Below are 15,293 nucleotides of genomic sequence, written 5' to 3'. Positions count from 1 at the left end.
TTTTCAGCTTAAGCAACAGGACTACTGAAGTCAGTGTGACTTAGAAACAATAATTATTCTTAATCAATAAGGCAATTAACCAAACCATATGCCCTCATTCCAGGTAAAGCCTGCTAACCTATCAAGAGGCTTGAAAAGCAATTTTTAGGTTGGCAAATACCTGTTATTGCATAAAGGACTGACTATATATTATAAAGACTCACACAAGGAGGGCAACACATTTATAAGAGTTGAAAGAGAAGAAAGATTGAGCTCTACCTCTGGTAGGTGATATTGAATATAGTTCAGGGCAGAGGTGGATTTACTATGAGGTTAAGAAAGATTAAACTGCAACCGCCTTTACTTCCCACGAGCTCCTTTCAAAAGACTGGAAGAGGGGCTGGCCCTAGTGATTTTGTATACATAATTTGTTACTCTTTTTCTTATTTCTCATCCCTCCCCCCCCCAAGTAGTATAAACCTCAGGTCCCATAAAATCTGGGTCTAGCCCTTTCTAGTGGAAAATTTTCAGAATTAGGGAAATTCTAGAGAATGTATAGGAAACAATGGATAAAATCCGTAAGTTAGGAAAAGAGAATGCTGTTTGTCAATTCAATGAAAATCTATCAAGTTCTAGGTACTTAGCATTAGAAAGACAAAACCTATGGTTTCTGTCTGAAAGAAATTCACTATTTACAGGTAATGTCACAAAACCAAATAATAGCAGAATCTTTTCCTTTTCAAAAGTGATTCAATTTCTGTCAACATTACACATGGTTCTATCACTTAGTAGCTGTGACCTAGAGAGAATTCCTTAACTTTCCTAGATTTCTAGTCCTCATCTGTAAAACTGGGATAACAAGACTGACACTTCAAGGGTTGCTAGACATATAAATGAAACTGCATTTGTCAACTCTGCAGAGTGCTTACAAGTATTCACTCTTCTCTCCTTTGGGTTCACAATAAAAGTCATGGGATAGCAGCAGTTGCTTCTAGGTTTTGGAATTTCTTTGCTGTCACCACTGCCAGATTGCATATTCCATAGAACAAAAGTGGATATTTAATGGCATTTGAGATCTACAGAAAATTGTGAACTAGCAAACTCAAAATATTCTTTCAGATTTCATCATAGCAAATTAACTTAGACTTGTGCATGGGTCTGCATTCTATAATCATCTCTATCCAGAGTGTCTCCTATTTTGAAATGTTATCTTCAAATTTCTTGACTCAGCTGTATTTTGCAACATGTACCCCATCTGATTAAAAACTAAGTTCCATATGGTATATACCTATTTCTGAGAGTGTCTGTTTAGATTTCACAGGCAGGTGAATTCCTTTGCTTAGGTAAAATGCTAATGATACTAAGGTTGTAAGTATAAACTCTAAATAGGTTATTTTGTTTTATCTGATATAGAGAAGTAAATATACTTCTGTAAAATAAATGACACTATTATAAAGAAGGAAAGGAATAAGATAAAACAAAATAATATGGTTATGTAACTCAAAAAGTATATGCCTCAGTGAAATAAAAATAGTAAGTCACATATTCAAGAGAATTTATTTACCTTACACAGACAGGATGGAGCAAAAGTATGTTTACAGTTGTTCATATAGAAAATAATACAATAATTAATAAATAATGATACAAAAATAAACTGTTCTCCATACTCACAACTGTAAACCCACTCTGTATTTTAGTACTTTAAAATGGATTCCATTTAAATGAGTATTGATCCAATAAAAAATATTTTATCAAATCAGGTTTAAATTCTTAATTATTTATTTGGGGGGTAAGATTAAGAATGAGAGAATGTATTGCTGGTTTGCTCTGACAAAAGTAGGTGCTAGTAAAAGGCTGCAAAAATACAGTAGATTAACTTTCTTACACAATGCCTTGGTATTAGAAATTATGGCATTTTAAGGTACACCTGTGCCAAAAATGGAGTTCTTAATAGCACTGAATAGCTTGGAAAACAGTAGACCTTGGGGAGCTATCTTGATAAATTTTAAGTAACTATATATTAGCAGGTCTACAACCTACATTCTAAGTAGCTTCAGGACAGAGGTGGAACCCATGAGTACAAGTATATGAAACCAGGGATTTGCCAGAAGAAAAAAAAAAAAGGAGGATTAGAACAATACAAGTTGCCTCCCAATATATGATGTGAACTATTTATTAGAAGACCCATGTTCCAAGTCTCCTTTAAAAATCTTAGTTTTAAAGTAAAGTTTTTAATAAAATACAATAAATCCTCTATACTGGGCAAGCAGTTGGACTTTATAAGCTCTCAGGTCTTAAAATCCTATTAACCAAGTATCTCAGAAGAACAAACCCAATATGTTTGTCAGTGGATGATTCTTTATAGTGATATGACTTTCTAATTGGATATGAGTTTCAATAGATTTATTTAGAGCACTTCATTTTAGAGGCAGCTAAAATATAGGGTGTGACAAAATATGAAATACATCCCCTAGTAACCTTTCTATCCAGTGATAAATTAAGCATCATGTGGTCAGATTCTTGAGGAAGGAGAGAATTTTAAAATATGCTTTTCCAGATGACCTTTTTAAAGTCAAAATAACTCCACTGAAAATTTAAATGATAATAAAGGAAGACATGAAAATCTTACTCATTAATAAGGTATACTGATTTTTTTTTTAAGAAAATCATGAATCAATAATCTAAAAGTCAGGGGTTTTCTAGGGCTGCCCATGCATCACAGTACCCACGCTGCACATGTGGCTCCTGAGCCTTGAAAAGTGGTTAGTATGGACTGAGATGTGCTTTTAAGTATGAAATGTACATTGCATTTCGAAGACAAAGTACAAAACAGTAAAATACTTCATAAATAATGTTTTCATAGCTGATTACACACTGACATAATAGTAGTAGGAAACGGCATGAAATTATCTGTGAAAACCTCTTTCAATTCCCAAAGCTGTGATTCCATGACAAAATTGCATTTCTAAGGAGGAAATCACTATTCATTTTGTAGGCAAGGAATTATTTTTAGACATTGAAGAGCTAAATTACTATTTAGAAATGCTATGAGAACTTTCAGACTTAAATTCAGTGGATGTTATACTCCTGTGTTTTTTCTTCTTAAATTGGTAGTGACTTTACTGGGAAAGACTTTATTTTCCCAGATGTAAGTATGCACTTCCCCAATCATTATCAGTTTAGACAAAATTGCTTTTAGTCTTGTGAAAAATCCTGAACAAAGGCTTTGGGGAGGGTAACTTGTCTGTATAAAAAGTAAGTTAAGGGGAAATGTTTGTTTAAACCCATGGAGTTGGCAATGAAGCTTCTTAACATGAATGGAAAGATCTACATGTTCAGGCAATTGTTCTTTGTTCTTTTTACGTTTCTTCAAGGGGCATTGCTTAGTGCCAATGCTCATTTTGTTTACTTAACACTCACTCATACAGGGCTTATTTTGTGCTGTACACTATTCTAGGTACATTACTAATTTCAACTAACTTAATTTTTATAACAGCTGTGTGGGGTGAAACCATTATTCTTTCCATTTTAGGCATAAGGAAACAGAAACTCAAGCAGGTTTAATGAAGGGTACTAAGTCACCCAGCAGTAGAGGGGCAGAGGCAGACCGTAATCCAGGCAGTCTGGCTCGAGTCTGTGGTTGAAACCACTTCACTACAATGTCTCCCTGCCTCATTGCTGCAGCCTTTTATTCCACTGCCACCTTTTATTACCAATTTAATACAGCATACTGAATTTTCAAAGTCAGACATTTTAGGTAATTGACCTAATAAGGAAAGATGCTTAAAAAAAAGAAGAAAAAAAACTTCAAGGCACCATTACAAACATGTAATTCTGTATACTCACCGCCACACTTGCCTCTTGTTCGGTGTCTGGCACATAAGGGTAATGGTTATAAAACATATCATTTCGCACCATTTTCTTTCTCATTCTGCAGGGCCCTTCTGTCATCTCCAGCATCCATTTATCTAGGTGGGAGCCGATGGGGGGACCCCACAACCCTCGCTCCCGCAGCAGCTCATACTCGATTTGGCACCACTCCTCAGTCACATACTTCAAGGCATTTTGCTGGCGCTGTGGGGAAGGAGTTCAGGTTGGTTTTTGAGCAAAAGTAAGAGTAACAATGAAAAATCTACAAATACCTTAAAAACAAGTTCATATCTGGAAACAAATACTGCCAACACACTAGAAAACTGATAAGCTTTGTAACATTTCCAAAGATTTTAAGGAAAGAATATAAATATGCAGCTCTGAGAGGGAACTTTACATTCACATAAAATGTTTTAACAGTAGGTGGTTATAAATAACTTATTTATTTAATGATTCACTGAATATATGTATACAACCTAAGTCTAAGGATAAAGATCTCTTTATAGAACCAATAGTAAAACTTACTGAATGAATAATCATAAAATCACATGAAATCATAGTAGCACTTATGTGTTCAGGGAGTAGCAGAATTCCCTAAAATAACTAGTCTAATGTTATGACCACAAAATATTAGCAGTTTAGCATTCAGCAATCTTTAATAGACTTCAAAACAGTTGCTTGGGAAATAAAATATTTAGGATAAGCTGTAGAGTAATAATGAATTCACAAAGAAGCTTTCATTGAGTTTATTTCTTACTGTCAATCACCAAGCAACTGTAATGAATAACCTTATTTTTAGTCTTTATGTGTTTAGAATTTCAAGAGACTTCTCAGAAACTTTGATGCATATTTTCACAATCTCCTAGATAAGTCTGAATGACAGGGATCTGTCATGCAGTGGAGGACATCTTCCCCCTACACACATTTGGTATATAGGAGGACTTGCCTGGGGGGAACACAGTTGACACCACTCTATTGGAAAATGCCTCGTCCTGAGGCCACTTAAGAGACAAAAATTAAAAATTAGCCTCTAGGCATAAGCAATTGCCCCATCCTGTTGAAAAAACTCTCCCACAACTCAGGACAATTGCCTGGGTGCAATTCAAGTCAGAATCCTATCAGTCTGTAGGCAGAGGCAGTCTCTGGAGGGCTTTGAGTCTTTGCCTGACCTAATTAGTCAGAAATAGTATTTGACACTGTCCTGCATTAGAGACTGAAAGGTGTGGAGGATTAACTAATAGTTACAAAGAGGCAGCCAAAAAGAGGAGACAAAGAAAAAACTCCAAAGAACAAGAGAATTCTCCAGAAGAAGAAATAAATGAAGCAGAGATAAGAAATTTATCTGAAACAGAGTTCAGAGTAATGTGCTCAATAACATGAGAAAAGATATAATAACTATGAAAACAGAAATAAAGAATGACATAGCACAAATAAAGAACACATTGGAAGGAATACATAGCCTATTAGGGGAAGCTGAGGATTGAATCAGTGTATTTAAAGACAGGACTGAAAAAAATCAGAGAACCAGAAATGGGGGGGTGGGGGGGAAAACAATTAAAAAACAGAAGGACAGCTTAAGGGAGCTGTGGGACAACATGAAATGTAACAGTATTAGAATAACAGGTGTGCCAGAGAGTCATAAAGGAAGAATGGGATAGAGAATACAACTGAAGAAATAATGGCAGAAAACTTCCCTAACCTGCTGAAAGAAAAACTCGCACAAGTTCAAGAGGCACAGAGAACCCCAAGCAAGAAGAACCCAAACAGGCCCACGCCCAGATACATCATAATTAAAATGCCAAAAATTAAAGACAAAGAGAGAATCTTAAAGGCAACAAACTGTTACCTACAAAGCAGTTCCCATAAGGATGACAAGTGATTTCTCATTGGAAACCATACAGGCCAGAAGGAAATGGCATGAAGTACTCAAGGTAATGGAAAGCAAGGATCTGAAACCAAGATTACTATATCCAGCAAGGCTATCATTAAAAATAGACGGTCAAATAAAGAGTTTCCTGGAAAAAAAAAAAAAAAAAGGCTAAAGAAGTTCCTCACCATCAAGCCAGCATTACACAAAATGCGAAAGGGACTGCTATAATGAGAAGAAACAGGGAGAAACATAGGCTACAGAATTAAAATAGAAATAAATACCTATAATACTAACCCTAAATGTAAATAGATTAAATGCTCTAATCAAAAGGCATAAGGTAGCTGACTGGATACAAAAACATGACCCAACTATAGGCTGCCTATAAGAGACACACACAGGATGAGTGAAGTGATGGAAAAAGAAAAAAAAGCTGGAGTAGCAATACTCATATCCGACAAAACAGACTTCAAAATGAAGGCCATCATAAGAGACAACAAAGGTCACTACAGAAATGCAAAACATACCAAGACTGTGATTATGGACTCTTACCTCCTGATGTTCCTTATATTGTGTGTCTACTAAGTCACGAACAACAGCAATATGTGTAAACATCCACTGAGAAATCTCCTGATGTAGACAGAAAAAGAAGTTTAATATTTCATGTATTTCCTGGAAAAAATGAGTTAACTAGCCTTGAAATTTATGCTGAACAATTAGTTAAAATTCAGTTAAAGTAATCACTACACATAGGCTCAACAAACTCTGAAAGATGACTTATGTGATGAAATTAATGGAGGAATGTGTGCTGAACACAAAAAAACTCCTTCCCTGCCCCACCCCAATGCCCCATCAGGGAAGGCTTGCTGCTGAGCTTCTGGGAATGCTGTTGCTACCTTCAGGGATCACTTCAGCTGCAGAGAGCCGTCTGTGCACCCCATACCCAATGACTGATTGATCTGGGGGTCAGACATTTCCGCTCAGAACCGGTCAACTCCGATAGGCTATTTTGGCCCCTGAAGGTCTACTTAGGGTGGCTGAGTATGTCACAGGACCTGCACTATAGCCTGGCATTTTCCTGTGACCAATCCTGCTTCCTTCTTTCATAGGTAAACCTCAAGGGAACCCTAATCAACATCACACACACGAAACTGCTTCTCAGACTGCGCTTCCTTGGAACCCCAGCTGCCACTTGGAATGATAAATACACACAGTTCCTCTCAGATCCATTCCCACTGAGACTGGGGGATGACAGAAAAAATATGATGAGGAAGAAATTAATACTGGAAATAGATGAGTTTTTAAAAAAACAAGTCACAGGCATATATATATATGCGTATATATATATATATATATACACACATATATATATATGATTTATTTTAAAAAGCCATTTTGATCTATTACTTTAAAATATCAGTAACAAAATTATCAAAAGTTTATAAAAATCATCCATAGTTTGATCACATATCAATATCTGAATCTCATCTTATGTCCAGTTATGAAATGGATGTAAACACACAGCACTCATAATGCAAGTCTATCATACTAAAACAAGAGACATTACCGCAATCTAGTTATTTCTTTTATTTTTAACAAATGATTGCTATGTGTTTATTTTTTATTGCATATATTTTTATTGATTTCAAAGAGGAAAGGAGAGGAGAGAGATAGAAACATCAAAGATGAGAGAGAATCATTGATTTGCTGCCTCCTACACATCCCCCACTGAAGTTTGAACCCACAACCCAGGCATGTGCCCATGAACGGAATCGAACCCGGGACCCAAGTCCACAGGCCAATGCTCTATCCACTGAGCCAAACCGGCCAGGGCTAGAGTTATTTCTATCTCTCTTTTAAAACAAAAATGTGGAAAAGTTCCATTTCAAGACATGTGCGTGTACATGTTAAGTGTGTGATATAAGCCTCCACAATTAAACCCTGAAATAGAAATTTCTAATCATATCATGAATTAAACCAAACAGTGTACCTGGGTAGAAAGGCTGTGTTTACTGAGACCGCTCTCCTTCCGATTCCTTCTTGATCCTGTTAACTTGGAGAGACCGAAGCCGCTGCTCACGCGGGACAGCTTGGACTGAGAGGTGGGCACTAACGCCTCTCCGCGACTGATGCATTTCTTCTCATGGGCTGTGAAAATAAACTCGGGTTATCTCACAATTTCTCCATCTATTTATCAGTCTTACTTTCAGTACTCGAGCATCATGGTGACAAACCACAATTCTATAGTTATCAGAAGCGGTTTACACTACAGACATATTCTCTTAGGTATGCACTCTTTTTGATTGGTGATCTTGGATAAGGATAGGTGCCTGACAATTATTACACTGGTCGAATTTACCTTTCATTGAAACTTCATGCTCTGCAGTAATATGCAAATTTAATGAAATTGGTTTCTATGTTAATAGCAAATTACAATTCCCTATCTAAAATCTTTGATGCTGGGTATACTTTGGAATTTAAAATGTTCTGAATTTTAAAAAAGTAATACAGTACATAAACTAAATTTCATTATATAACACTACCATAGGGTCTATGGTGATAAACCATATTTTAACACATTAATATTTCTGTGTAAAATGTATATTCATTCCAAGAAGGATAAATATAGGTTAGATTTGCTACCAAGTGAATTTTGGGACCAAATTAATGAAAAAACCTTGGGTTTTCAGGGATTTTTGAACTTCTGAATTAAAGACAAGGAATTGTGGATTCATAGCCATGATGGTGACCATAGTAAAGCTACATGCAATATATTACTTTCCAAACTCATAGAATCCTGATGTATAACACACCTTAGATTTTTTAATCTGAGAAGAAAAGCCAAATCTCAGCATAATCTAGAATGATTATTCTAGAATTGGTTATACTGTATTGATTTTTATTTCTACTGTTGTCATAATATCCTTTTGGGAAAGTTTTAATTACGTATCTAAAGTGCACTCATATTGAACACCCATGTGTAAATCTCCTGGTCACAGGGTCTCTGCAGACTTTCTTACCCAAATGATTCTGCCAGCACTTCAAACCAGCTTCTTCAATGAGCGGCCTCGCTACTGCTATGTCCACGTGGCCCCTTTCATTCACAGGGAGAGTGACTTTGAAAAGCTCCTCTAAGGCTTGTTTCTTACTATGTATCAATTCAGTCCAAACTCTGTTGACAGCTTTTATGAGAAGTTGTCGCCCTAGGAAATGAAAAAAAGAAACAGATAAAAAACAACATAAAATTAATATTTTTCTCCATGAATTACATTTAAGAATTTCAACTATAGTCCTTATGGTAAAAAAAAAAAAAAAAAAAAAAGCTTTATATCCTATCCAGATCAGTAAAAAAAGATTATTCAGATAACGAAAAATGTGGTTGGCTATTTGGAAAACATAAAAAAATAAAACAAAACAAAAACAAAACAAAAACAAACAAACAAAACAAAACCCCACAAAAGACAACACACAACTTTATGTTCATGTAAAAAACTACATTTTTATTTATAAAATTGGAGATCATATACATATTTCATTATCTAGCTTCTTCTAAATAAGAAAAAATCATATCCCTCATGAAAATTTTGAGATCTCAATATTTTAGGTAAGCCCAAAATTAAGTTGTTCTCAAATATTTTGCAAAAGAAATAAAGAAAGATATTTTTAAGTGTTTACTATTGAATTTCTTATTGCTCTGCATTCATTAATAATTTGTCTAACTCTTGCTCTAGAACAGTCAATCTTAGCAAGTGCCACCTGGAGGTCTGCTGACTGCTGGTCAGAGTTTCTGACTCAGTAGATCTGAGTGAGGACAATCTGCTTTCTAACAAGTTCCCTAATGATGGGGATGTTGCAAGTCTGAGAACCTTGCATTGAGAATCCATGTTCTTAACTGTCAGGTCCTTGAGGGAAGGAGGGGAGTGGGTGAAAACAATCATTGGGCCCTCAGTTTCTGGGGGTTCAAGAACTTTTGGTGAAAAGAGAGAATAAGTTAATGCTTAAATGACTGAAAGACTGAGTGAGTGCTGGACTTCCAAAGGATAAAATCATATGCAAAACCACCACACTATATTGCTCTGGAGACAAACACTACTATAATGATCTAATTTTTTAATTAATTAATTAATTATACTAAACAATGTGGAAATAAATCAATCCACCCAAAGCCCTTCAGGCATAATACTTAACCAATACTTAACGTGATTCCAAAGTGCCACGATTAACCAAGAAAACTAAATTAAAAATAGAGAGACAACAGAAAGAGAAAAATGGTAGTACTGACAATCCATGTCAGGCAATATTTGCCTCTATTGTGATACTATGTATGCCTAACTCTACCAACAGGCAGCTCCTCTTTATGGTAAGTGCCAAGTTAGTATTTGCACTAGTAATTGTAAACTGAAATGTCATTGAGACACTCATTGTTACTACAAAATGTTAAGGTCTAGAAATATCAGTGATTATGGTTTTCCCATCTTGGCATAAGGACATGTGCAGCTACCATGTCAGTTTATGTTGGTGGGCATATCAGTGTATTTACAGGTATGTCCACTGGGAATCTGGTGTGTCAATTAATGAGTGGGAAGGAAAGGGGAAAAAACTGAGGTACTCACCTTCACTAATATCTTGGCTGTATCCACCATCTGGCTCAATGTCAGAGGGGATCATAATGTGCCAGGTAGTCATGCGGGCTTCTGCTTCCAGTCCAAATCCATCCACGTTGCTGAAAAATGTGTCAGTTTAAATTATATGAAGGAAATGATTACAGCTGAAAAATAACTAAGTATTTTCTGCAGACACAAGTAAATGTTGGCCTATTAACGTGATTCCAAAGTGCCACGATTGACAGACCACACTCAGCAGATGCACAAAACAGAATGACTAGTTTATAATAAAAATGCCATTTTAAGGGGTGGTCTCACAAATCCACTTGAATAAATGTAATTACACCACACTACAGCATTGAGATGAACATCTTAATATTTAAGACACTTTTTTGATGAACATTTTACCTAAAAATTACAAAAAGTTCATTGAGAACATTTTCCTCAAATGCCCATGTCTCGTCCCCTCTCCAGTCTTAATCACAGCACTCTTTCCTCCAGCAGCAGTGAAGTGCTTGCAGTTTCCCAAATGTGTCATATGTTTTTTTTCGCTCTGGGCAATTACACAGATGGTTCTTCCTACATCTCTCTTCCTCCACCTCTTTGAAGGGTTAACCTCTTCCTCAACCAGGTTCAAGATGAAACTTAGTAGGTTTCTTCCAGATAAGTGGCACCGAGTACATGTTTCCAAAGCACCTTGCTTCTAGCACTCAGCACACCTGAATGGTCTTGCTTAGTTACCTGTCCTCCCTCCTACATTGCATGCTCCAAGGCCCTGCGACAGGGTCTTTCTTGCTCACATCCCAGTCTTTAATTCAATGCCTGGACCCAGCGTTACTATAGAAATATCTGACAAAGCAATCAATGGAAAAATACTAATTTCACCCATTTACCTTACACCATTGTATATATTCACTGTATTCCTTTCTTTTTATTCCTCTCAACTTCCAACAATGTGTATTTTATTTACTTTAAAATAGTAAATCTTTTTAAAATTATATACATAGGGTGATTAGTGAAAAGTTTAAAGATACAGAAAATTAAAAAAATACACGTCATTGAAAAAAAAACAACAGTTGGCTTTTACCTTTTGCATTAAGTTTTAGATAAAACTGAGATTAAAGGAAAAATAATTATTACTATCAATAAAAATAAAACCGAAAGTTTTGGTGAAATAACATCCAAGACAAATTCAAGGGGGCAAACTGAACCTAAAGGAGTTACCTTCCAACATGCAGATTTATAAGGCAGTGAGCCAGGCAGCTGATGAATTCCTGGTCATGGTTCCCAGGTCCCAGGATCAAGTTCCTGTTCACAGTCAGGACCCGGAGGGAATCAAGGAGAGCTACTTGCTGTGGAACAGTTTTGTGTGCCCGTGAGAACTGGTACAGGATAGTCCTATTGAGGCAGTGATAGACCGCATCCAGGGACAGTCCCTGGGATCTTCTCTTTGACTAAGGATATGAGAAGTAAGATGGGCAAAAATAAAAGATCTGCTTTTATAATTCAATTATGAACATTTACTACATTTATTATGTACCAGATGACATGCTAAGTACTGGGTTGGTAAGTTAAAAAATATAAAGCTCTTGCTATTATGGGGTTCAGAATCCAAGAGACACATAATGGAATTGAATGAGATGAGTGCTATGTAAAAATACATCTGCCAAGAACATGAGGAAGTGCCATCTGAGTAGTCTCCTACTGCACAAACGCTTAGGGTGAATGGTCTCTACTCCAAACTACAAAGAAGAAAATTTATCTAAAATTTTTAGTTAAAAACTTTTAATATTCTAGTAATATTTCCTCACTTGAGAACTTCTCTCTTTGCTTTAAATACAAATTTAGTTCTCAATTCTTAGATGACAAGAAAGAGCCCATGCACCATATGCTAATAAAATATGATAACAGTATTTCCTACTTTCTACATAATGTGTTAAATAATAGTCACTCATGCTAAGCCAGGCAAATTTTACTTAGGCAAAGGCACCACCAACATACGCCAAAATAACATCTTCAAAGGAACACAGACTACAGTGGACTTTGTAAAGATTCAATTACAAGAAGAGAATAATCTTTTGATATCAACTCTTCATGCCCTGTTAGCCTTTACACTCAATGAATCATACTGTAAAAAAGTATCAAATTTATTAACTTAAATTATTTAAATTAAAAGGAAACTAGCTATCTGTGCAGCAAACAGCAATACCCGTGGGGAGACGAGAGCTCACAGCCTGAGAGAACCAGATAACCTCACAAGGGACACACTGGCACTGGATATGGGTAAGGGGGAAAAAGGGTTACAAGCCTACATTTTTTATTCACTTTTAATAAGCTGAGGTTTATGTTAAATGCTAACATTTATTATCTTATTAGTTACACTTATTTCTAACAATTTTCACACTTAGGAAAAGTTTTTCAATTGGAAAACATGTATTCTACAAGTAATAGTGACAATGGATTACCTGTGCAATTAGTTGAATTATAAAATCTATAAGAAGTTTAGATTCTTTGTTGAACATGCCTTGCCAAAGTTTGTCCACCACACGTTGTGTGAAATAAAACACATTGTTCACCAATACCTGGTAGCTTCCTCCACTGGTAATAGGTAGAGATGCATCTTCCCCTAAATTCCAGCAGGAAAAAGATGTCTAAGAAAATTGGTATCTACCAGCATAAGACCAGATCCTCACACAGATCAGGCTAAGGCAAAATGAGCACATCTATGGAAATAAGACCAATAGCTCTTAGGCACCACTTTAAGAAAATGATGTTCATGGCTAGAAATCATGATAAATGTTGAAAGAAACGACTTCTGGAGGATAAAAACGTAATAGACTGAGACTGTGAAGTCTCTTATTGCCTTAAGACAGTCTGTGGTAAGCAAACTGTTCTTCAACTTAAACAGCCAGTGACAGATGATCTCTGTTTCAGAGAAAAGTCAACAGATTTTTAGCTGTAAACTAATAAAGGGTAAAAATAAACCATTAAACAAAACTCTCAATTTTGGAGTAAATCTTTAATAGTGATAAAGCAATATAGGCAGAAGAGAGGGTCAGAAGAATTGTGAAAAATAAAGTATAACCAGGGTGGGTAGTGTCATCCCCTGATGACTGCCACAAGCACCGTCTCTCTTATAAAAGCTGCCCAGTGTCTGCTATGTGCATACTGCTTCAACACTAATTCTCCCAGCTGCTCTTCATCGGAGTGCCCCCGAAGCCTGTCCTTTCTAGAAATTCTAGAGCCTCTGCTGACTGTGATTATTTGCACCCAACTCTAAATTACTCCATCATGCAAAACTCTTCATTTTGTTTCTTGATGTAGTACGATAGTACAACATAGACAGTATCACAAGTGATAAAAACCAAGGTCTGATTTCATACCATGCTTTGAGAGTTGCATGTTAAGTCAATACCAAAGATTTCTTGGCAAATTACTTTGCAAAATTATGGTAATTTAAGAACAGGGGGATTCTATGAATAATATTACCAGGAATACAAGTAGCAAATATACTAACTCATTATTTTTCCTTCACCTTTAAATTGGATCACTGTTTCACATATAAATGTTAGCTCCACTGTAAATGTACAAATTTTGTATTTTTATTGTAACTAGATAGACATACAGAAAACATTTTAATGTGTCTTGAATTTATGTCCTAGAAGCCATCCTAAAGAATAACATATGCATACCTATCACCTGAAAATTCCACTCATAGTATATACTCAGCAGATATGCATAAATATTGTACATAGAAGGTACATGCAGCAAAAAGTAGGTTTACAGTTATTTGTATAGAAATAATACAAGAATAAACTGTTTCACATACTCACAACTGAAAACCTTTTATCTCTCCCTGTATATGTGACCCATATGAACCAGAATGTTTATAGTAGCTTTATTTTTATTGTCTCAAACTAAAAACTGACAAATGCCCAACAACAGCAAATGGACACGTTTAGATATTCATCTGATAGAGTACTACATAGTAATGAACTCCTGCTATATCCAACCTGAATAAATCTCACAAATACACTGTTGAATGTAAGAAACTAGACTAAAAATAATACATACTGTATGACTCCATTTATAATGAGTTCAAAAGCAGAGAAAAGGAATCTGTTGTTTTATAAGTTGAAACAATGATTTATTGAATCATATCTGGGTCACAGTAGAAGGGGAGTTTCTGGAGTACTGGCAATGCATTTCTGAGATGTTTTATACAGGCGTATTGTCTGGGTGAGAATTCATGGAGTTCCACATTTATAAATATTACAATGAAAAAGTTAATGTAAAAGTATTGATATTCATAAAAATATAGTAATTCATGTATTTTTTTTCTCTTTCCTTGTCCTCTTCCTGCTACCCCACGAGCATAAATGTGGACAACCACTGTAAGTACTTCCCTGCTGCTGATCTTTATCCCAGATTCAAAGCAAAGAGCTGAGGGCCTTTTCTTCATTATAGGAAAACTAGAGGCCCAGTGTATGAAATTTGTGCACTGGAGGGGGAGGGTGTCCCTCAGCCCTGCCTGAGCCCTCTTGCATTCCGGGACCCCTCTGGGGATGTCTGCCTGCCAGCTTAGGCCTGATTCCCACTTCCCCCTGGGACATCCCTCTCGCAGTCCAGGACCCCTCATTCCTTACTGCCTGCCTGCTTGCTTGCTGCTCCTTACCACCTGGCTCATTGTTCCTTAGCGAAGGCGGGAGAAACTCCTGCCACTGCTGTGCTTCTGGCAGAGTGGTGCTCCCCCTGTGGGAGTGCACTGCCCACTAGGGGGGCAGCTCTTGAGTTGACTGTCTACCCCCTGGTGGTCAGTGTGCATCATGGCGACCAATAATTCCCTTCCACTGGTCATTCTGCATATTAGGGTTGTGTTATAGAAGATATCAACAAGAGGGGGAAATGAACAGAAAAGAGGAAAGACGAATTTAAAAAGGAGATATACTTGGGGTATACAGAGAGAAGAGTGA

The 15,293-nt window shown here is 36.3% G+C and overlaps 1 protein-coding gene across 5 annotated transcripts in view; it reads right to left on the bottom strand.

Annotated features, from left to right (window-relative positions):
* The window catches only part of WDFY3 (WD repeat and FYVE domain containing 3), a 260,847-nt gene that overhangs the window by 50,633 nt on the left and 194,921 nt on the right, over window positions 1-15,293 (bottom strand). For all 5 annotated transcript variants that reach the window (XM_084881536.1, XM_084881535.1, XM_084881533.1 and 2 more), the window contains 7 exons: window positions 12,786-12,946; window positions 11,545-11,774; window positions 10,330-10,439; window positions 8,737-8,919; window positions 7,707-7,864; window positions 6,269-6,346; window positions 3,826-4,053 (listed from right to left, as the gene is read on the bottom strand). In XM_084881536.1, the coding sequence (XP_084737662.1) occupies window positions 3,826-4,053; window positions 6,269-6,346; window positions 7,707-7,864; window positions 8,737-8,919; window positions 10,330-10,439; window positions 11,545-11,774; window positions 12,786-12,946 (1,148 nt within the window). The remainder of the gene's footprint in view (window positions 1-3,825; window positions 4,054-6,268; window positions 6,347-7,706; window positions 7,865-8,736; window positions 8,920-10,329; window positions 10,440-11,544; window positions 11,775-12,785; window positions 12,947-15,293) is intronic.

The sequence above is a fragment of the Pipistrellus hanaki genome (assembly GCF_964339955.1).
Source record: "Pipistrellus hanaki genome assembly, chromosome: 1".
NCBI lineage: Eukaryota > Metazoa > Chordata > Mammalia > Chiroptera > Vespertilionidae > Pipistrellus > Pipistrellus hanaki.
This window is presented reverse-complemented; position numbering and strand designations above follow the sequence as displayed.